Raw genomic sequence first — 23,818 nt, 5'->3', positions numbered from 1 at the left:
CTACAGGCTGCCAGAAAGAGGACTGTGCAATGAAGAACAGGATGCTTGTGCTCATTCCTCGGCCACCTCCTAAGTAAAGTAAGCACAAGAATCCCAAATCCAACCCTTGAGAATTTCTCCGAAATTTCTTCTCTTTTGAATTTCTTTTCGAAAGCAATTTCTCTTCTATCAAATTGAATGAGAACGGACGAAAAAACATGGGATACATTTTCGGCACAGCACTATAAAATACGATTTGCCATTCAATCTTGCTTATTCCCAAGGTCGGGTCTCCTTAGTTGTTACAGGCTCCTGTGTTTTCATTTTGACAGCAGCAACAACAGGACAGAAAGTTCGACACTGCTGTTTAGCCCTTCAAAAGCCATTATGAGATGTTTCTCACTTCGCATTCGATTCAGCAAATTCAAATGGATTTCCATTGCCCTTCAGACAACTCCAGACAAGCTCCAAGACTTTGAAATGAACTCCCACTGGAATTTATATTTCTATCAGTTCTCCCTCCTCCACATATAAACACACACCACATTCTCAATATTTTTGTTATTTAGATTTGGAACATGAACTTATATCATTAGGATGCTGAATTATCAAGAGACATCTAAGTTGAAATTTACATCTTTCCATAAATGGGAAATCTATTTTATTTACTGATGCATATTAATGAATACAGAACCTTGAAAATATGCCAATCCATCCTTTTAGGAGACAGATTTTTAAAAGTTTTGCTGAAGATGCTTGTAAGCATCTTCAGCAACTCAAACCCAGTTTGCCTCAATACACATTGGCCTTGGAAAAGCCAGTGTCTTACTCTCAGCTCCCCACCTGTAAAATGGGGGGAGGGGTAGTGTCCAACCTCATGGGGTTGATATAAGGTTTGCTCAAATGGAGAAGCCTTGCTACCTGCTATGGACTCCAGGAATACAGTGGGATGTACATGTAAATCAGGCTCCCACAAATTGTGACCCCACCATGTAAAAAGTAGCCTACAAGAATCTTATTGACCCTTCTGTTTTACTGACTGCAAAAACAGGGGAGTTGTCAAGCACTTGGCAGGCAGGAATATATGGCTGGTGCGTAAGAGTGTATGAGAAATTAGTTTCAGACCATTTTTGACCAGAATTTCTTCAGTTTGTGTACAACACAGACACAAACACAAACTGCAGTCAACGTCTGTACATGTCCAACCTTACAATGTGATTTGTAGAACAAAACATCTGTATTCAACAATGTACAATGTGCACAAACACACTGTAATCAATGGGAGAAAAATGAGTACGTTCGGGTAAAAAAAGTGTACAATCACTGTGTACATTTTGAAAAAAAAATGTGCATGAAAATATGCACACATTTTTGTGCGAAAAGAAAAAAAACAATGCTCACAATACAATATAGACATAAGTCAGAATGAGCTTGGAGGTGGAATTTGGAGAACGTTGATAACCTCACGTTTGCTGATTCACACATCTCTGCTGGTGGTCTTCTTTGGGGTCACACAATCAACAGTTGTACAAGCCTGATCTGAATTAATGGGGAGGAGGGGTAATGACTTGCCTGTAGCTATCCAATCAATTATGCGGGTCAATTCCCATGAAGGAAAAGAGTAAACAAGAAAAGTGACTAAGAAAGAAAAACAAACTCCACAAATATCTCACCTAGGGATGGTATCAAATTTCAGAATGGCAGGATTTGGAATATGAATTTATGTAACTTGGTCTCCTCAAACTCATTCCTGATCAGTTCCACTGCAAAATGGGCATGTACTCTCACCAGCTTTCCCTGCCCGCTTCTCTCTCCCACATAAGTGTCCCTGCTGGCTGCAGGGAGGACTTCTAGTTAGGGATGTCAGAGGAATCCATCTGGGAGGTGAAGCTCGCTGAGCTTTAGTCAGCTCGGCCCCCTGGACTTTGGCTCACTTTCCCATGAGCTGGCCTGACTTGATCTGCATCGAGCTGGGCAAGGTCACAGATTTCTGTCGTTGTTTTATTTGTCTAAAGCAATTTGTGCAAATTACAGCCACAATTTGCACAAATTACACAAATTTCAGCCACAATTTGCATAATTTGTGCAAATTCCTTTTTACAACCCCCCCCCACCAAAAAAGTTCCCAGATTTTGGGAACAAGCCCCCAGCTCAGCTCACAAATGCAAGCAGGGGCACTGCAGGAATCCGTCAGGCCCAAAAGGGTCCGGATTTCCCAGTGACGGACATCCCTACTTCTGGGTACTACAAAACCTGGGAAATGTAGTTCCCAGAGCTTCTGAGTTGGGAACTACATTTCCCAATGTTCCTGTTGTTTGGGATGTGCTGGGCCAGCATTCTAAGGCACAGGCAAGGTTGCACTATGCATCTCTGTAGCAATGCCCCACCACTGCTACCACTACAAGGTTAGTTATGGAGGAAGAGAAATGCAAATCAAAGGCTCACAGGGGCTACAGAGGAAGCACCCAAGCCCTATTATACTCATGATGTCATCAAGAGTGCATCAGGGACAAACGTTCAATATGCTCAGCAATTAAGTGATCAATTTTGGGTTTATTCATTGTTGTTTTCAAATAGTTATATCCAACCCCATTCTGAATGGGGCTGGGGGCAGGAAGGGAAACTCTTGCTTAACTGATCTCACCACATGGCTCTCATCTTCTTTTATGCAGCATGACAGCCAGCTTTGAAGTAGCGGTGTGGGATCAGTCAGGTGTTGATTGTGACAACTGCAATATCCAACTTCGTAGACTTGAAAGATGGGGGAAAGGAGGGCTGCCCAATTCTTTCTTCATAGCTCTCTCCACCAACAAAACTGAATCTATTATACATAGATTATACTTTGCTTGAGTGCAGAACTACATGTTACACACAAACACCTGCAACAAATCCACTTCTTCTAGGAAAAAAGCAGAAATTTGGAGCAGGCCAGTAGTTCTCCCCCACACTCTCTCAAGTCACGAGACATACATAGTTGTTAAATTTCTTTTTGCATACAACGTATATGAGAGCGACTAAGTGATGGCCACCAACTTGGATGGCTTGAAAAGGGGATTTGTCAAATTCATGGAGGAGAAGGCTATCAATGGCTACTAGTCCTGATGGCTCTATGCTACCTCCAGTATCAGAGGCAGGATGCCTATGTACACCAGTTGCTAGGGAAAGTGGTCGGGAGGGTGCTGTTGCACTCATGTCTTTCTTGTGGGTTTCCCATTGGCAGCTGGTTGGCCATTGTGTGAACAGAATGCTGGACTAGATGGATCCTTGGTCTAATCCAGCAGGGCTCTTCTTATGTTCAATTCCTAAGCACAAGAAACCCAAACCCAACCCAATAATACTGCCAGTATCAGACTGTCCTTATACAAATCAATGTTGCGACCACACTTGGAATACTGTGTACAGTTTTGGTCACTGCACCTAAAAAAGAATATTGCAGAGTTGGAAGAAGAGCAGAAAAGGGCAACTAAAATAATAGGGGCTGGAGCAATTTCCCTATCAGGAAAGATTACAACAGCTGGGATTGTTTAGCTTAGAAAAAAAGGCGAGTAAGGGAAGGCATGACAGAGGAGTATGTACACAATTATTCATGGAGTGGAGAAACTGGATTGGGAGACATTTCTCCCCCGGTCTCATAATCCTAGAAACTGGGGTCATCCCATGAAACTGATTGCTGGGGGATTCAGGACAGATAAACAAGGAAGGACTTCTTCACACAGCACATAGTTAAACTATGGAATGTACTTCCACAAGATATAGCGATGACCACCAATTTGGATGACTTTAAAGGGAAGGGGTTAGACAAATTCATGGAGGATAAAGCTATCAATGGCTACTAGTTCTGATGGTTATATGCTACCTCTAGTATCAGAGGTAGTATGCCTATGTAGACAGCTGGGGAACATGAGTGCGAGGGTGCTGTTACACTCATGTCCTACTTGTGGGTTTCCCACAGGCATCTGGTTGACCACTGTGTGACAAGAATGCTGGACTAGATGGATTCTTGGTCTGATCCAGAATAGCTCTTCTAATGTTCTTAAGGTATATGCAAGATACCATACCCATAGAGAACACGGCACATGACTTGGGCACATCAAACCTGATCTATGTGGTTTTAATGTTCTATATATTTTAAATTGTTTTATTGTGTGTTGTTTGGTTTTAATTTTTGTGAACTGCCCAGAGAGCTTCGGCTATTGGGCGGTATAGAAATGAAATAAATAAATAAATAATAAAATAAAATAATAAATATGTGTAGAAGTGGTGACTGTGTTAGAAGCAGTGCTATGTGCAGGCTGTACCGCAGTTTACATAGGATTCATTATATAATTGATCTAAAATGGGGAAAAAAGGATGGACCATAATGTACAATGTTTGCTATCCAGACTTACCTGTTTCAGAAAGCAACTTTGTTGCTTCTAACACTTTCTCTGTGTAAACACCAGCTTCATAGTTTTCCATCTCAGCGTTAATGATATGGATGACCCTGGCTGCACGACCTCGGATCGCCCCTGCAGTTCTGTCCAATGTGTCCACGTCTCCCTCTTGCAGTGCGATCACACATTTATTGACATCCTCCAGAATATGGTTTTCTGCACAAAAAGAATATCCTGATTGTTATTCACTGACATTGCTCTTGGAAAGTGTCCAAGCATTGTACAATCTGTCTTTATAGTAACAACTCCTAGTTTACAGAAGGCGAGAGGTGGCTGAGATAGTGATGTTCCCAGTGCCATTCAGTGGATCCTTGACTGAGAATGATTGGAGTCCAGGTTGTCCAAACCCAATATTCCATTCAAAAATTCAGAGTCACACTGGTGGAGGCATAAAAAGAATCATTTTATTGGAAACTGCATTTTTTTTTCATGTGAGGCAAACATGTGAGCTTCAAGTATCCCTCTACAAGGCAGATGTCCGACACCACAGACTCACATCTAGTGTAAAGGAAATCTGCTAAGAGTAGCTGGTTACCATGGGAGAGCTAGTTACCATGACTCCCTCACTAAACCTAGCCTTCATTATTATATCCAGTATTGTTCATTCTAGGAGGGAACATCCCACCACCCCCAACAAATCCTCCTCAAAGTAAGATGAATTCTGCTGTCAGGGGAAATTATGTATTATGTACTTATTTTGCATAAGCTCGCTCAGTTTGAACATGCAAAATGATATCTGAGCTTCCATAAAATTTCAGGGTGTCATTTTTATTTGTTGGCAAAGAAAGATGCAACAGTAGTAGGAAAGGAACAGTGATGATGCTGTCAGGTCCCAACCCCAAAGAGCTTACAATATACATTTTGACAGTAAGGGAGAAATACGTCAGAGAGACAGGAGGAGTTTAAGAGACTAGCGTAATGAGAAATGAATGTGAGCATATGTAGTTACACCTAAACTTCATTTCAGTTGGAGATTGGGACTAAGGAGACAGACCAACGGCATTAGTGCTGTTTACTGTGGCTAGGAGAACATGATAGGAGGCTAGGAGAGAGACAAGTAGTCATACAGGGCATAGAAGTTCAAATGCCTGACCGCTGGAGGGCTTTGTCAATGACACCCATGTATTTTCTGCATACTTACATATTTGAAGTCTAGAAGTTTCTTTTTTCTTTAAATAAATAAATAAACGAGTCCACCCAAAATTTCACAGGATATGAACTGGCTGAATAAGACCTAACCTAGGAATGGCATAATTAAGTAGATAGTATTTATCTCCAGTTCATCTCTGCAGCAAAGAATGATCCAATTGTGACTGCCAAATGGCATCTCTCTGCTTAGACTCACTGGCACAAAATATAAGGATAAAGGTGAACAGATGGTCCCAGAGAAGGTGGGCCTCCATTGTTGATTTCGGTAGAGGTCTGCCCAGAATAGAAGCTACTCCAAACTGTATGTTTTCATCTCAGTTTGGGTCCACAATTGTCCTTTATGCGTTCCCCTTTATCCCACCATCTCTGCCTAGGAATTTACCTGTTTGCTTACAACCGAGATAGGACTTTACTGCATGCCTTGGTGCATATGGTGCTATTTGGTTTTAATTATCTTCATTTTATCATTGTTTAATTGTGCTTCATGATTTTCAAGTTTGCTGCATGCCGCCTGGAAAGGGTTTAGCCTAAAAGGTGGCTTATGAATCTTTTAAATAAAACAAACAAATAATATCTACCATTAGTCTTAACACAATAGTCACTGGACCGCCTCCTTTGCAAACTATTATGCCAGTTTTCAGATTGCTTGTCCTTTCCATAGCAATTCACCTCAGCCAATACATTTAAGAAAAAAAGATTCTAAGGGGAAGATAGAACATGAAGCCTCTGAAGTAGAAGGTCGTTTAAAAAATGATGATCTCTTTCTTGGTTTGAACCAAGATCAGAGATTATTCTCTCACTGGAAAAAGTTCTTCTCCCAAGTGCTTTTCTGCAGATTGAACACTGGCTACAAAGGATGGGCAGGCCTGGGATCCATCAATCAGATAGCTGATTTCAATTGATTGGCTCATGAATTGCATCAGTGTTAGCAACAGACTCCAATCTGATAAGCCCAATCATTTGTCTTTAAGGGCCGGTTCACATACTTCCGTGAGACGGTGTGTGCTGTTTCTTTATGCTTAATAAGAGTTGAGTCGATGCCAACCTCTTTCCCGAATGCAGGAGTTCGGTGCAGATCTCCCTTTCACAATGGGCATAATGGAACATGGAACATGGATGCTCCATGCAATGATTCCTGTGCCTGAAGACCTGATTCACATTGTTCTTCCTGAACAACAAAAGATAGGGGAGTGGAAGATTCAGTGTGGCAGTGCCCTCTCTGTGGAACTTCTGCCTCTGGATGTCAGGCAGACACCAACATTGTTTTGTTTCCAGAGCCTGCTGAAGACATTTTTATTTCAACGAGCCTACCCCGGTTGACCAGCCATGGTTTTCCTTAGTATTCCCTGTGTTGTTGTGGTTGCTGTTTTTAAAACTTTTAATATTGTGTTTTCTTCCTTTTGTCTTTATTGTTCACTATTCCGGAATCTGTTTAGACGTGGACTGGTATGTAAATGTTGTAAATAAATCAATGAATAAGATTGCAGAAATCAAAGCTCCACATACAGTGTCCACATCTCACACCACATTATACACTATGTGCATGATTTATTTGCAAGGAGATCAGTCCTATGGCCTGCTAGACGCTGTCTAGAGGGCCATCGGATTTTTCAGTTTACTGGCTCCGAGCTTGTAGACAGCGCTCCGAGCTCGGAGCCAGGAAACTGCGCTCCTGCCCTGCCCCCTGCCCCCTTGTAGCCGGGATGGTTCTTTCTGCACCATTGTCGTCTCCGTGCTCATGAACAGAGCAGGGAGATGGAGAAAAGGGGGCGCTCACGGGAGCAGGGAAGGGAGGAGACTGCAGAAGAACTGTTACAAAGTTTCTTATGCTCCATGCGGCCTCCCCCACACACACACTTCGAAGTGCCCCAGCTAGACAGCTAAAATCAGCCATCTAGCCACGAAAGCAGGGAAGACAGAGTGTGGGGGAGAGGATCCCCTCTGTACTCAGCCCACCCTGCATAGGATAGTCAGCCACTTCCGACTTCAGAGGCAGCCGACTACCCAGACAGGATTGCACCCTTAAGTTTTTAATCATAGGGATGTCATGAAAGCTTGGGTTGGTCTGGGAGGCTGGTGGACTCCCCTGTGCCTGGCTGCCTGGCCCCTGCTCACCAAGCCATGGGGCACTGATGGACCCAGCCGCCCAGTGCCCAGGAACTTGGCAAGCCTTGGCACCCCTTGTGAGGAGGATGAGGCCTTGGCACCCCTTGTGAGGAGGAGATGGCTAGAGCACTTGGGGTATGCATGGCACCGAGGACTCCAGCAGTCGAGCCCTTGTGCGCATAAAGCACAAGGGCTTGACTACTGGAGTCATCAGCGCACAGAGGAGGGACGGCTCATGTGGCTTGGGGGTGGGGAAAGCAGGGAGGTTCACCGAGCAGGTCTGAGCCATGGAGGGGGGGCTCGTTGAGCTCCCCCACGCCCCAGATGGAGGTGAATCCATCCATCCCTATCTTATCCCTCTTTTCAGCCGAAAAGTCTCCCAGGGTGGCTTTCAAATAATCAGTAAAACAAGACAGTCCCTGCCCACAGGTTTACAATCCGATAAAGACACAACACACAAGGCAAAAGGAATGGGGAGAGAAGAGGAGGGGAACCAAGCCTTTCAGCAGGGCTGGTGGAATGTCCCTGCTCCCCACTTTCATCTCCCTCAGCTCAGACTGCTGGAATGGCTGCTGAGGTGACAACCAAGGGAAGAGAAGCCTCCATTGGGGTGGTCTTTGTTGGAATAGTGATGGCAGGAGATCACGCTAATAGAAGTTTATGTATGTATGTATGTATGTATGTATGTATGTGTTAAATGTCTTAATCGCCCACTCTGGCCGATGTACAATAATGCAACAGTTTAAAACAATAGAATTCCACATTAAAACATATTTCTAAAAATGCCCTGTTGTTGTTCAGTCGTTCAGTCGTGTCCGACTCTTCGTGACCCCATGGACCATAGCACGCCAGGCCTTCCTGTTCTGCGCTCTCTCCCGGAGCGTGCTCAAGTTCATATTCATTGCATTGGTGATGCTATCTAGCCATCTCATCCTCTGCCGTCCCCTTCTCCTTTTGCCTTCAGTCTTTCCCAGCATCAGGGTCTTTTCCAGAGAGTTTTCTCTTCGCATTAGGTGGCCAAGATATTGGAGCTTCAGCTTCAGTATCTGTCCTTCCAATGAGCACTCAGGGTTGATTTCCTTTAGGATGGACTGATTTGACCTCCTTGCAGTCCAGGGGACTCGTAAGAGTCTTCTCCAGCACCACAGTTCGAAAGCATCAATTCTTTGGCGCTCAGCCTTCCTTATAGTCCAGCTCTCACAGCCATACATACTACTGGGAAAACCATAGCTTTGATTAGACGGACCTTTGTCGGCAAGGTGATGTCTCTGCTTCTTACTATGCTGTCTAGGTTTGCCATAGCTTTCCTCCCAAGGAGCAAGCGTCTTTTAATTTTATGGCTACAGTCACCGTCTGCAGTGATCTTGGAGCCCAAGAAAGTAAAATCTGTCACTGCTTCCATTTCTTTCCCTTCTATATGCCAGGAAGTGATAGGGCCAGATGACATGATCTTAGTTTTTTTAATGTTGAGTTTCAAACCAGCTTTTGCACTCTCCTCTTTCACCCTCAACAAGAGGCTCTTTGGATCCTCTTCGCTTTCTGCCATTAGTGTGGTATCATCTGCCTATCTGAGGTTGTTCATAATTCTCCCAGCAATCTTAATTCCGACCTGTGATTCATCCAACCCGGCATTTCTCATGATGTACTCTGCATATAAGTTAAATAAGCAGGGTGACAATATGCAGCCTTGTCGTACTCCTTTCCCAATTTGGAACCACTCGGTTGTTCCATGTCTGGTTCTGACTGTTGCTTCTTGACCCTCGTACAGGTTTCTCAGGAGACAGGTAAGGTGGTCTGGTACTCCCATCACTTTAAGAATTTGCCACAGTTTGTTGTGATCCACACAATCAAAGGCTTTAGCGTAGTCAATGAAGCAGAAATAGACGTTTTTCTGGAATTCTCTTGCTTTCTCCATGATGCAGCGAATGTTGGTGATTTGATCTCTAGTTCCTCTGCCTCTTCAAAACCCAGCTTGTACTTCTGGTAGTTCTCGGTTTGCATACTGCTGAAGCCTAGCTTGTAGGATTTTGAGCATCACCTTGCTGGCATGTGAAATGAGCGCAATTGTGCGGTAGTTCTAACACTCTTTGGCGTTGCCCTTCTTTGGAATTGGAATGTAAACTGACCTTTTCCAGTCTTGCGGCCATTGTTGAGTGTTCCAAATTTGTTGGCATATTGAATGCAGCACTTTAACAGCATCATCTTTTAGGATTTTAAATAGCTCAGCTGGAATACTGTCATCTCCGCTAGCTTTGTTGTTACTAATGCTTCCTAAGGCCCACTTGACTTCACTCTCGAGGATGTCCGGCTCAAGTTCAGTGACCACACTATCATGGCTATCAGGGACATTCAGATCTTTCCTGTATAGTTCTTCTGTGTATTCTTGCCACCTCTTCTTAATCTCATCTGCATCTGTTAGGTCCCTGCCTTCTTTGTTCTTTATCATGCCCGTCTTTGCACAAAACGTTCCCTTGAGATCTCCAATTTTCTTGAAGAGATCTCTAGTCTTTCCCATTCTGTTGTTTCCCTCGATTTCTTTGCATTGTTCATTTAAGAAGGCCTTCTTGTCTCTCCTTGCTATTCTCTGGAACTCTGCATTCAGTTGGATATATCTTCCCCTTTCTCCCTTGCTTTTCGCTTCCCTTCTTTCCTCAGCTACTTGTAAAGCCTCATCAGACAGCCACTTGGCTTTCTTGCATTTCTTTTTCTTTGGGATGGATTTCGTTGCTGCCTCCTGAACAATGTTATGGACCTCCGTCCATAGTTCCTCAGGCACTCTGTCTATCAGGTCTAATCCCTGAAATCTATTCCTCACCTCCACTGTATATTCATAAGGGATATGATTTAGGTCATACCTGAATGGTTTAGTGGCTTTCCCTACGTTCTTCAATTTAAGCTGAAATTTTGCAACAAGAAGCTCATGATCTGAGCCACAGTCAGCTCCAGGTCTTGTTTTTACTGACTGTATGGAGCTTCTCCATCTTTGGCTGCAAAGTACATAATCAATCTGATTTCAATATTGACCATCTGGTGATGTCCATGTGTAGAGTAGGGATGGACGAAAGTCCCTTACCTGTCCTCGAAGCATGCTTCGCGGTGGGGGGGGAGTAGGGGTGTCAGAGAATTTCTCGCCGAAACTTCGGGGGGCCGAGTGCCAACGTATTCGGCCCCCCGAAGTAGTTTCGGGGAGAAATTCTCTGCACCCCCACGCCCCCCCGCACCCCCCCCCGGGATGGGACTTACCTTTCCCGAATGTCGCTCCCGGTGGCGGGTCGCAGCGGCGGTTCGGCAGGGCTTCGACAGGGGCGGCAGCCGGTCTTTCGACCGGCTGCCGCCGCAGCCGCCATTCCAAGAAAAGAAAAAAAAATAAAAACGCCCCCATGATAGGCTACGTGACGATTAATGTAGCCTATCACGGCTAGATTTGCAAAGTCAGCCGTGAAAGGCTACGTTAATCGTCACGTAGCCTATCACGGGTGACTTAAAAAAAAAAAAAGCGCGTACGGCTAATGGCAGCCCCCATAGGGAGCCGCCATTCGCGTTCCTTATTTGGTCGCTGTAGTCTACGTAAAGATTACGTAGACTACGGCGAAAATAAGGGCAACGCTATTTGCATTGCCCTTATTTTCGCCGTAGTCTACGTAAAGATTTATGTAGACTACAGTGACCAAATAAGGAACGCGAATGGCGGCTCCCTATGGGGGCCGCCATTTGCGTATGCGCTTTTTTTTTTTTTTAAGTCACCCGTGATAGGCTACGTGATGATTAACGTAGCCTATCACGGCTGACTTTGCAGATCTAGCCGTGATAGGCTACGTAAATCGTCACGTAGCCTATCAAGGGGCGTTTTTGTTTTTGTTTTAACTTTTTATTTCACGGCCGGGCGAGGAGAGGCACCTCCTCTACGGCCTGAATTTTGGCCAGGCGAGGCGAGGTGCCTCCCCCCCGGCCTTAATTTCGGGGGGAGAAGCCAAGCGCCTCCCCCCCACCACGAAGCAAGCTGCGAGACGAGGTAAGTGACTTTCGAGCACTCCTAGGGGGGAGGCGCTTGGCTTCTCCCCCCGAAGTTCATGCGAGGGGGGGAGGCGCCCCATCCCTCGCTGGCGAAATTCAGGCCAGGTAGAAGCGCCCCGTCTACCCAGCCGCAAAAAAAAAAGAAAAACACCCCCATGATAGGCTACGTAACGATTAACGTAGCCTATCATGGCTAGATTTCCAAAGTCAGCCACGATAGGCTACGTAAATCGTTACGTAGCCTATCACGGGTGACTTTGGGGGAAAAAAAAAAGTGCGTACGCAAATGGCGGCCCCCATAGGGAACCGCCATTTGCGTTCCTTATTTGGTCCCTGTAGCCTATGTAAAGATTTACGTAGACTACGGCTAAAATTAGGGCAACGTAAATAGTGTTCCCTTATTTTTGCCATAGTCTATGTAAATCTTTACGTAGACTACAGGGACCAAATAAGGAACGCAAATGGCAGCTCCCTATGGGGGCCGCCATTTGCGTATGCGCTTTTTTTTTTCCCCCAAAGTCACCCGTGATAGGCTAAGTGACGATTAACGTAGCCTATCATGGCTGACTTTGGAGATCTAGCCGTGATAGGCTACGTTAGTCATTACGTAGCCTATCACTGGGTTTTGTGTTTTTTTTACTGCACTTGTAATGGTGGCGGCGGCAGCTGGTCGAAAGACCAGCTGCCGCCCCTGCCCCTGACGAAGACCCGACGAACCGCCGCTGGGACCCGCCGCCAGGAGGGACATTCGTGAAAGGTAAGTCCCATCCCGGGGGGGGGGGCGGTGGGCGGAGAATTTCACCACCGATTTCGGGGGGCTGAATGCGTTGGCACTCGGCTCCCCGAAGTTTCAGGGAGAAATTCTCCCCCATCCCTAGTGTAGAGTTGTCTCTTGTGCTGTTGGAAAAGAGTGTTTGCTATGATCAGCATGTTCTCTTGGCAAAACTCTATTAGTTTTTGTCCTGCTTCATTTTGTACACCAAGGCCATGCCTGCCTGTTATCCCGGTGATTTCTTGACTTCCTACTTTAGCATTCCAATCCCCTATGATGAAGAGGACATCTTTTTTTGGTGTGAGTTCTAGAAGGTGTTGTAGGTCTTCATAGAACCGATCAACCTCAGCTTCTTCGGCATCAGTGGTTGGGGCATAGACTTGAATTACGGTGATGTTGAATGGTTTGCCTTGGATTCGTACTGAGATCATTCTATCATTTTTGAGATTGTACCCCAGTACTGCTTTTCCCACCCTTTTGTTGACTATGAGTGCTACTCCATTTCTTCTATGGGATTCTTGCCCACAATAGTAGATATGATGGTCAACTGAATTAAATTCGCCCATGCCTGTCCATTTTAGTTCGCTGATTCCCAAGATGTCGATGTTCAATCTTGCCATCTCATGTTTGACCACCTCCAGCTTACCTTGATTCATTGATCTGACATTCCAGGTTCCTAAACAATATTGTTCTTTACAGCATCGGACTTTCTTTTCACCACCAGACACATCCACAGCTGAGTGTCCTTTCGGCTTTGGCCCAGCCGCTTCACTCTTTCTGGCGCTACTTGGAAATACCCTCTGCTCTTCCCCAGTAGTATATTGGACACCTTCCGACCTGAGGGGCTCATCTTCCAGTGTCATCTCTTTTAGCCTTGTGATACGTTCCATGGGGTTTTCTTGGCAAGAATACTGAAGTATTGTTACTGGAGTGGGTTGCCATTTCCTTCTCCAGTGGACCACATTTTGTCAGAACTCTCTGCCATGACCTGTCTGTCTTGGGTGGCCCTGTACAGCATAACTTATGGCTTCACTGAGTTATGCAAGCCCCTTCGCCACAACAAGGCAGTGATCCATGAAGGGGAAAAATGCCCTAGCCCACCCCAAATTCCTGCCTGAACAACCACATTTTTAATGCATGGTGGAAGCTCATTAAAGAGGGGGCATGGCAGAGTTCCCTAGGGAGGGAGTTCCACAGAGTGGGGGCCACCACAGAGAAGGCCCTCTCCCTCATCCTCACCAGGCTAGCTGTCCTGGCTGATGGGACAGAGAGAAGGCCATCCAAGGCTAAGTTTCACCAAAGTTTCACCAAACGGTCAATCTGCTCCTAAAGCGTCAGAGATGAAATAGCAGAGGTTATCCAGGGTGCAAAGAGAATTGGCTGCCCTGGATACATGCAAAGAACCCTGCCTACTAGCGAGGTGGAGCCAAATAAGTTTTTTGCAACTTTAACCAGGGCTTCGTCTTGTATAGAAGGTGTGTGTGTGGGGGGGGGGGGTTCAGTTTACTTGTGCCTTTTGCAACCAAGTGAAATTTGCTTTGCCAAGCCTTCACTTTGTGGACTCAGTTATTCAGCAGCTCTTGCAAACAGGTTAGGAGCCTAGGAATGCTGCTGCTGCTGCTGTTGCTGGTGAAGAAGAGTCCAAGAAGAAGCCAATCAGAAGAAGAAGAAAGAAGGCTCAGAGAAGACCCCCTCGGAAGATGGCAAGCAGCTCAGACATAAAAGTGGGGATAGCAAAGATGAACAATGGAACACCGGCAACTGAGACTCAAACCGGACAAGATGGTGGCACTGTTGGTGGGTGATTCGTCTGCCTGGGTAAGTGATGTTCAACCTGTTCTGGAGGGGGTTGTACTCTCCTAAGGGATTGGGCTTGTCGTTTGGGAGTGGTCTTGCATCCAGCATTGACACTAAAGTCACAGATAGACTCCGTGGCACGGAGCACCTTTTATCAGCTTAGGCTATTGTACCAACTACATATTTACCTGGACAGAGATAGCCTAGCTACAGTTATCCATACTCTAGTAATGTCTTGTCTGGATTCCTGCAATGTGTTATATGTGGGGCTGCCTTTGAAAACAGTCCAGAAACTTCAGCTTGTGCAAAATAGGGCAGTAATATTACTAATGGGAGCTGGCCAACGTGACCATATTAATACACATATATCCCCATCTACAGTGCTGCCGGTCCATTTATGGGCCCAATTCAAACTGCTACTATTAGCATTTCAAGCCCTAAATGTCTTGGAGGCAGGTTACCAGAAGGATGTCTCCTCCCATATACACCTGCCCAGACCCTAAGATCCTCCTCAGTGGTCTTTCTCCAGGACTCCCCACCAAGGGAAGTGAGGTGGAGGGTTATTAAGAAGAGGTCCTTTTCTGTTGTGGCACCCCAGTTGTGGGATACGCTTCCCAGAGAAGCTCGCCTGGCACCTGTGTTGTACACCTTGGGCGGTATAGAAATGTAAGAAATGAAATGAAATAATTAATTAATTAACAGGTCTGGTAATTTAAGATGGAGATGCTCCTCTCCAATGATGATCTCTGACATGTGCATAGCACAGACAGGCCTGCGGATGACCCAGGAAAGTGGGATAAAAGGAAGAAGCAAGCAAAGGCAGACATCAGGGGCCTTTTCTGTTGTGGCACCCCGGTTGTGGAAAGAGCTTCCCAGACAGGTTCGCCTGGCATCTACGCTGTAATAGACGATCAGCTCATCCACATCTGAAAGGTATGTGGACTGTGTTGCAGAGACCGCATGGATGCACAAACTTAAGCGGTAAGCTGTACCTGCTATGGCAGCCATATGGGAGCTGTATTTGCCTCTGAAACCTCATGCTGCAGTAAACCAATCTATTCTTCACTTAATGACTGCTGTCTTGATTGAGATACCTGAGACAGAGAGGAAGTCATCCACAGAAGTGATGTCATCAACCGCTTCAGTAAGAACCCGCACCTGCTTCTCCCACTGGTCTTTGAAGACGTCCATGTTGTCCTGGGCCACTTTGCTCTGGGGCCTGGCAGCCAATGTGAGCGCTGCATTTATTACCTATGAGTCAGAGAATCAGTTCTTATGAGCAATGACAAAAAAAGACCCCTCTCTCAAGGGAAAAGAACAAATTGATTAAAGACTACATTAAAAGCACAGCTGCGTGCTTGGATTACTCTGTTCATTACGCAAGGCTCAGTATACAAATGCATTTTCCGCTATTTGGGCAAGGCAATCAACAATATAATAGAAAGCACAAAATTCTAATTTTTGTGCTGGGTGTTTTTCTATGTCAAATACCTTACACTCCTAAATGCTGCAAAAGGCTTCCAAGTATATTTTCTTTCATGCACAAATATGGCTTACCTGTGGGCACAGACTATCAATCTGGGTTGCCGCCATACGGACTAATTTTACACCTTCTTCATTATTGGAAATTGAACAGGCCAAATTGGCAACCTGCAATTAAAACCACGGGAATAAGAATCAGGTTTGCAGGCAACTAGTATTTTTTTCTTCTTCACTGAGACTTTTTATTTTATTTTAATGGGAGCATACCTAGGAAAAAAGCAAGTGTATGTTTTAGCTTTTTGTGAGCCTCCATAAATCTATATCACAAGCTTCCCACAGTGTGTATAAGGCCAAAGAAGTGCAAAGGATTTGCCTTACAATGCCTTTCTTTGTTCTTGGCTATGGAAGTAATTATTTATTTGTTTGTTTATTACATTTATATCCTGCCTTTTTTCCTCCTAAGGAACCCAAGGCAGCATACACAATCCTCCTCCTCTCCAGTTTATCCTCACAACAACAACCCTGTGAGGTGGGTTGGGCTGAAAGTCTGTGACTGGCCCAAAGTCACCCAATGAGCTTCCATGGCTGAGTGGGGACTAGAACCCAGGTCACCTGGCTCCTAGTCCAACACTCTAGCCACTACACCACACTGGCCTACAGCCTAAACCCCACGCTACTGGAAAGGGGAAGGTAAAGGAAGGAAGGTGGGGCTCTTAAGGAGGCAAGAGATCCTTAAGGAGTTGCTCAGGAGGTCCAGGTCACAAGGGGAACCCTGATGCAGGAGAACCACAGAGATCCACATGCTTTAGGGTCTGTTAAGGAAGCAAAAATGGCCAAAAAACTAAAACGTGGCCCATTAACTTTCCAGCACTATTTATTTATTACTGAGAAACATTACAATTCACCCTATTGGTTTAGTTCTTGTATCATCTATACAAAAGATTATCTATCAGTACTTGCAATATCTGTACAAGGGATGTTGGTATGTAGGCCTTGCACTGTACTTCCTACAAAACAGGTACTCTTTTATTGATCCAATACAAGTACTTACTAAAAGAGGTCAGGGAAGTATTTACGCTTCCTTATGGAGCTCCCCCCCATTGTACATTGATAGCCACTAGTGCAACCTTCCACAACCTGGTGCCCTCCAGATGTTCTGGACTAAAACTCTCAGCATCCCTGACCATTGGCCATGCTGGCTGTAAATAAGAACATAAGAGGAGCCATGCTGGATAAGAACAAGGGCCCATCAAGTCTGGCATTCTGTTCACAGTGGCCAACCAGCTGCACGCAGGAAACACACAAGTAGGACACAAATGCAAGAGCACCCTCCCACCCATTTCCCCCAGCAACTGGTGTACATAGGCATCCTGCCTGTGATACTGGAGGTAGGACATAGCCATTAGGACTAGTAACCATTGATAGCCTTTTCCTCCAGGAATTTGTCCAATCCCCTTTTAAAGCCATCCAAAGTGGTGGCCATCTCTACGTCTGTAGATGTAGCTGATGGGAGTTGAAGTCTAAAACATCTGTAGGGCACCAGGTCAGGGAAAACTGCGCTAATGCATTACAATAGTTCTCTAGGTGTTTTCCCCCTTGCATCATAACGTTTGGAGAAGAAGTGCAAAATCCAGAGGTTCTGTACATTAGTCTAGGAGGTGTGAATCCATTAAGTTTGCATTGGAATTCACAGATATCAAATTCCTCAAGCATCCTTAGAATCAAAGGGGTGTGTGTGTGTAGATACGTGGGGTACGCTATGTCCACTGAGATGCTGCTTACCACAATTTGTGAACGTTCCCTGTGAGTATTCACAAAGCCTTGAGGGCTTTTCAGAGGATTCCAAGAGAATACTTGCAAAAAACAACCCATCCATAGTCTGTCCTATGGGTGCCCTCCCTGCTATGGTACCCGCAGTTATTGAACCCGCCTGTCCAAATGGCAAACGGTTGAAATCACAGGATGTGGGCAAGAAACATATTTCTTGCCATGGTGGGAAAGAGCATTGACTTGCAAATTCCCCATGCTGTATTGCACCTTCCCAAAGTACAAGTCCCTGATTTCTGAATTCACGCACCAAGTTCTCCTGCAAACATATTCCACATCCTTTGCTCTTATTGGCACACAGAGTTTTACAATGGCAATGAATGAGAATTCATATTAGAGTATATTAGAAATGGCGAAGTGGCATCATTTGTGCTACTGAGAAGCAACTTCCACGAGTTGCTTCCTCTTCAGCAAACTGAGCATCAGCCAGTCTCAGTGTTAAGTTCTTTGAAACTGTTACACAGCCTGCATCTCACTCCGTAGTTTGTAAATTGCTCTGTCAGTATACATTTTCAGGAGATTGTCAAGATCACCTTTCCCTGACCTGGTGCCATCCATTTGTGTTGGACTGAAACTCCCATCATTCTCAGCCAAGCATAGTGATGCTGGCTGAGAATCATGGGGTTGAAGTCCAACACGTTCGGGGGGCACCAGGTTAGACAAGGCTGGTTTACATATTTGGATGATCAACACTCTCTCTCTCTCTCTCTCTCTCTCTCTCCTTTTTATTACACATATAACAAGCAAACATGCTATCTGGCAAAATACTTATCTTTCAAAGCACCACTTCGTTGTGGAATTCAGGAGAGCAGTACTCAGTGACCATCTCAAGATGTTCCTTAAACCAACAAAATAGCATTCCTGTGGCACCTTCTTTGCTGAGGTCTATGGGTCTATGCCAGTGGCCATTTTGCCAGCAATTGGGGCGAGGGGGAAGTATACCTTTTTTTTTTGCGGGGGGAGGGTTGAAAAGTTTTATTTGACTACCATAATGAGGAATAATTAATTGGTACATTTTGAAGTAATTTGGTAGTCTGGAAACTGAGAAATTCCGTGCAGAACACGGCATAATGGGCTCAAGCTACAGGAAGCCAGATTCCGGCTGAACATCAGGAAAAATGTCCTGACTGTTAGAGCAATGTGACAATGGAACTCATTACCTAGGGAGGTAGTGGGCTCTCCCACACTGTAGGCATTCAAGATGAAGCTGTACAGCCATTTGTCGGGGATGCTTTGACTTGGATTCCTGCACTGAGCAGGGGGTTGGACTCGCTGGACTTATAGGCCCCTTCCAACCCTACTATTCTATGATTCTAAGAAATTATGTGTATTTTTTATTTTTTTAATCTATTTTTATTGTGAGTTTCAACAAAACAAACAAAAACATAAAAAACCAAAAAAATGAAAATGCAACAACATATTCTAAAGTCCTCAGTTTTAAGTATTACAACATTATAGAGAGAGAAAAGGGGGGGGGAGAATAGATTACACATCAACTTCAGTAAAGTAGACCAGATATCCAAATAGAAGTCCATTCACAAGTGATGTCTATTTACCACTCTTTCAAATGTTGCTAGTGTTGTTAAGTCTTCAGTCCACTGCATTACCGGAGTGCACCTTGTAGAGTGCAAGACCTGGCCCCCTTGCAGGTCTTTTTTGTACATTCAATTAACATTTGTGCGTGCAGAATGATTACGGCAGGTTGTACTTGCAGCCTACATTGGAAGGTCTGAGAAAAGGCTTGCACCTGTGTGCATGGAGGGCTTTTTTCAGAGCTTACAGTGCATGAGTAGAGGCTGGGGGCAGAGCCTGCCACGATGATGCCATACCTCCATATTCTGGCTCTGTGATACTGAAACCACTACCACCACCACGTGTGTTCACTGAATGTGTGAATAAGAGCCACTGATGGAGTGGTGTGAGGGAGCACCCTTGAGAACTCAGAGGTGTGCTCTCCTTTTGTACATTACCTGGCCAGGTCAGAAGCAGTGTACGTTCATTGCAGCCTGTCTGCCCAAGTGCAATGTCAGAGATCGCCTTATAGTCCATCCATGTGCCCCTCTCCAAAACAGGCCAGGGCCCTAGACACAATGCCTAATGTTTATGTCTCTCTGTCTGTCTGTCTCTCAGGATGGCAGGAGCTATGTAGAGAATTGCAAGAGGCAAAGCCTAATATTTGCAACCAATGCGCTCTATGTGGGGCTGCCTGTGAAGACGGTTCAGAAGCTGCAGCTCATGCAAAATATGGTGGCCAGATTGATAATGGAGACTAGAAGGTCTGAACATATAAGATCAACTCTGGCCCACTTGCATTGGCTGCCTATATGCTTCCAAGCCCGATTCACGGTGCTGGTTTTAACCTCTAAAGCCTTACATGGCTCAGGGCCGCAATACCTGACAGAGTGCCTCTCCCAGCTTGAACATATCCATACCCTACGCTCAATATCTAAAGTCCTCCTCGGAGTGCCTACTCAGAGGGAGGCTCAGAAGACAGCAACAAGGGAGAGGGGCTTTTTTGTTTTGCACCAACATCATTATCTTTTCAGTTCCAGGTCAGGACTTTTCTCTTTTCCCAGGCATTTGGGAGCATGCAATGAGTTTTAAATTGATCCTGGATTTGTTGTAAGGTTCAGCTGATTGCTCAAGGTTGTTTTTAGATATAGTCTCTCTGTGTAATGTCTGGTAGTGCATTTTTTATGTTTTTTTTTAAATTTTGCCTATTGTATTTTTTATTTTTTTAACCTTTGTTTAGGAACCTGGAATGTCAGATCAATGAATCAAGGTAAGCTGGAGGTGGTCAAACATGAGATGGCAAGATTGAACATCGACATCTTGGGAAACAGCGAACTAAAATGGACAGGCATGGGCAAATTTAATTCAGGTGACCATCATATCTACTATTGTGGGCAAGAATCCCTTAGAAGAAATGGAGTAGCACTCATAGTCAACAAAAGGGTGGGAAAAGCAGTACTGGGGTACAATCTTAAAAATGATAGAATGATCTCAGTACGAATCCAAGGCAAACCATTCAACATCACAGTAATTCAAGTCTATGCCCCAACCACTGAGGCCGAAGAAGCTGAGGTTGATCGGTTCTATGAAGACCTACAACACCTTCTAGAACTAACACCAAAAAAAGATGTCCTCTTCATCATAGGGGATTGGAATGCTAAAGTAGGAAGTCAAGAAATCACCGGGATAACAGGCAGGCATGGCCTTGGTGTACAAAATGAAGCAGGACAAAAGCTAATAGAGTTTTGCCAAGAGAACACGCTGATCATAGCAAACACTCTTTTCCAACAGCACAAGAGGCGACTCTACACATGGACGTCACCAGATGGTCAATATCGAAATCAGATTGATTATGTCCTTTGCAGCCAAAGATGGAGAAGCTCCATACAGTCAGTCAAAACAAGACCTGGAGCTGACTGTGGCTCAGATCATGAGCTGCTTCTTGCAAAATTTCGGCTTAAATTGAAGAACGTCGGGAAAACCACTAAACCGTTCAGGTATGACCTAAATCATATCCCTGATGAATATACAGTGGAGGTGAGGAATAGATTTCAGGGATTAGACCTGATAGACAGAGTGCCTGAGGAACTATGGATGGAGGTCCGTAACATTGTTCAGGAGGCAGCAACGAAATCCGTCCCAAAGAAAAAGAAATGCAAGAAAGCCAAGTGGCTGTCTGATGAGGCTTTACAAGTAGCTCACGAAAGGAGGGAAGTGAAAAGCAAGGGAGAAAGGGGAAGATATATCCAACTGAATGCAGAGTTCCAGAGAATAGCAAGGAGAGACAAGAAGGCCTTCTTAAATGAACAATGCAAAGAAATCGAGGAAAACAACAGAATGGGAAAGACTAGAGATCTCTTCAAGAAAATTGGAGATCTCAAGGGAACGTTTTGTGCAAAGACGGGCATGATAAAGGACAAAGAAGGCAGGGACCTAACAGAAGCAGATGAGATTAAGAAGAGGTGGCAAGAATACACAGAAGAACTATACAGGAAAGATCTGAATGTCCCTGATAGCCATGATAGTGCGGTCACTGAACTTGAGCCGGACATCCTCGAGAGTGAAGTCAAGTGGGCCTTAGGAAGCATTAGTAACAACAAAGCTAGCGGAGATGACAGTATTCCAGCCGAGCTATTTAAAATCCTAAAAGATGATGCTGTTAAAGTGCTGCATTCAATATGCCAACAAATCTGGAACACTCAACAGTGGCCACAAGACTGGAAAAGGTCAGTTTACATTCCAATTCCAAAGAAGGGCAACGCCAAAGTGTGTTCAAACTACCGCACAATTGCGCTCATTTCACATGCCAGCAAGGTGATGCTCAAAATCCTACAAGCTAGGCTTCAGCAGTATGCGAACCGAGAACTACCGGAAGTACAAGCTGGGTTTAGAAGAGGCAGAGGAACTAGAGATCAAATCGCCAACATTCGCTGCATCATGGAGAAAGCAAGAGAATTCCAGAAAAACGTCTATTTCTGCTTCTTTGACTACGCTAAAGCCTTTGATTGTGTGGATCACAACAAACTGTGGCAAATTCTTAAAGTGATGGGAGTACCAGACCACCTTACCTGTCTCCTGAGAAACCTGTACGAGGGTCAAGAAGCAACAGTAAGAACCAGAGATGGAACAACCGATTGGTTCAACATTGGGAAAGGAGTACGACAAGGCTGCATATTGTCACCCTGCTTATTTAACTTATATGCAGAGTACATCATGAGAAATGCCGGGTTGGATGAATCAGAGGTCGGAATTAAGATTGCCGAGAGAATCATCAACAACCTCCGATATGCAGACGATACCACCCTAATGGCAGAAAGCGAAGAGGATCTCAAGAGCCTCTTGTTGGGGTGAAAGAGGAGAGTGCAAAAGCTGGTTTGAAACTCAACATTAAAAAAACTAAGATCATGGCATCTGGCCCCATCACTTCCTGGCATATAGAAGGGGAAGAAATGGAAGCAGTGACAGATTTTACTTTCTTGGGCTCCAAGATCACCGCAGATGGTGACTGTAGCCTTGAAATTAAAAGACGCTTGCTCCTTGGGAGGAAAGCTATGGCAAACCTAGACAGCATAGTAAGAAGCAGAGACATCACCTTGCCGACAAAGGTCCGTCTAATCAAAGCTATGGTTTTCCCAGTAGTAATGTATGGCTGTGAGAGCTGGACTATAAGGAAGGCTGAGCGCCGAAGAATTGATGCTTTCGAACTGTGGTGCTGGAGAAGACTCTTACGAGTCCCCTGGACTGCAAGGAGGTCAAATCAGTCCATCCTAAAGGAAATCAACCCTGAGTGCTCATTGGAAGGACAGATAATGAAGCTGAAGCTCCAATATTTTGGCCACCTAATGCGAAGAGAAAACTCCCTGGAAAAGACCCTGATGCTGGGAAAGACTGAAGGCAAAAGGAGAAGGGGACGGCAGAGGATGAGATGGCTAGATAGCATCACGGATGCAATGAATATGAACTTGAGCACACTCCGGGAGACAGCGCAGGACAGGAAGGCCTGGCGTGCTATGGTCCATGGGGTCACGAAGAGTCAGACACGACTGAACAACTGAACAACAACAACAACCTTTGTAAACTGCCCAGAGAGCTTCGACTATGAGGCAGTATAGAAATGTAATAAATGAATGAATGAATGAATGAATAAAAATAGTTCCAAATGTCTGTTTTTCAAAGTATCTTCTACTTGGGGTGATGATGACTAGCGGAATTGTATACTGACCATTGACATCATCCAGCCCAGAGAGGGCCTGGTGCCATCTTACCTGTGGAGAGACAGGACAATCTGCCTCCCGCCACACACACAATATCGTTCTGTGCCCCTGGCATAGCTGTTAAATCAAAAGTGGACAACTTTGGGAGTCCCAGGGGCCATTTCTCCACCAGGCCTCCTCCCACAGCTCCCCACCATGTGAGTGCCAAAAATTAACAAAAATACTAAAAATGGTGTCTTTAGTGGCTATGGAGCACGAAAAGGGTCAAAATTAGCTTGCAAACAAGCTGATTTTGACACTCTGGGTACTCTGTAGCCACTACAATTGTTTTTTATACCCTAACCCGTCCACACATACACAATTTTAATGAATTGAGGGGGTAGTAAGAGGTATGAGGGGCCCACATGCAGCCCACATACTGCCTGTTGCCCACCCTGCATTAAATGGACATTGGACACACCACTGAATTGCCTTCTAACAATCCCTTTGTAAAGGAACTGCCCCCAACTCTGCCTTTAAAAGTTGCTTTAGCG

General features: G+C 45.0%; 1 protein-coding gene across 3 annotated transcripts in view; it reads right to left on the bottom strand.

Annotated features, from left to right (window-relative positions):
• Positions 1-23,818, bottom strand: part of CTNNA2 (catenin alpha 2) — an 857,198-nt gene that overhangs the window by 115,726 nt on the left and 717,654 nt on the right. For all 3 annotated transcript variants that reach the window (XM_084855355.1, XM_084855357.1, XM_084855356.1), the window contains exons 10-12: positions 15,808-15,900; positions 15,345-15,501; positions 4,368-4,568 (exon numbers count right to left, since the gene is read on the bottom strand). In XM_084855355.1, coding sequence (XP_084711481.1) covers positions 4,368-4,568; positions 15,345-15,501; positions 15,808-15,900 — 451 coding nt within the window. The remainder of the gene's footprint in view (positions 1-4,367; positions 4,569-15,344; positions 15,502-15,807; positions 15,901-23,818) is intronic.

This window comes from Heloderma suspectum, chromosome 5, assembly GCF_057233095.1.
Source record: "Heloderma suspectum isolate Gila_16-S chromosome 5, 16-S_ref, whole genome shotgun sequence".
NCBI lineage: Eukaryota > Metazoa > Chordata > Lepidosauria > Squamata > Helodermatidae > Heloderma > Heloderma suspectum.
This window is presented reverse-complemented; position numbering and strand designations above follow the sequence as displayed.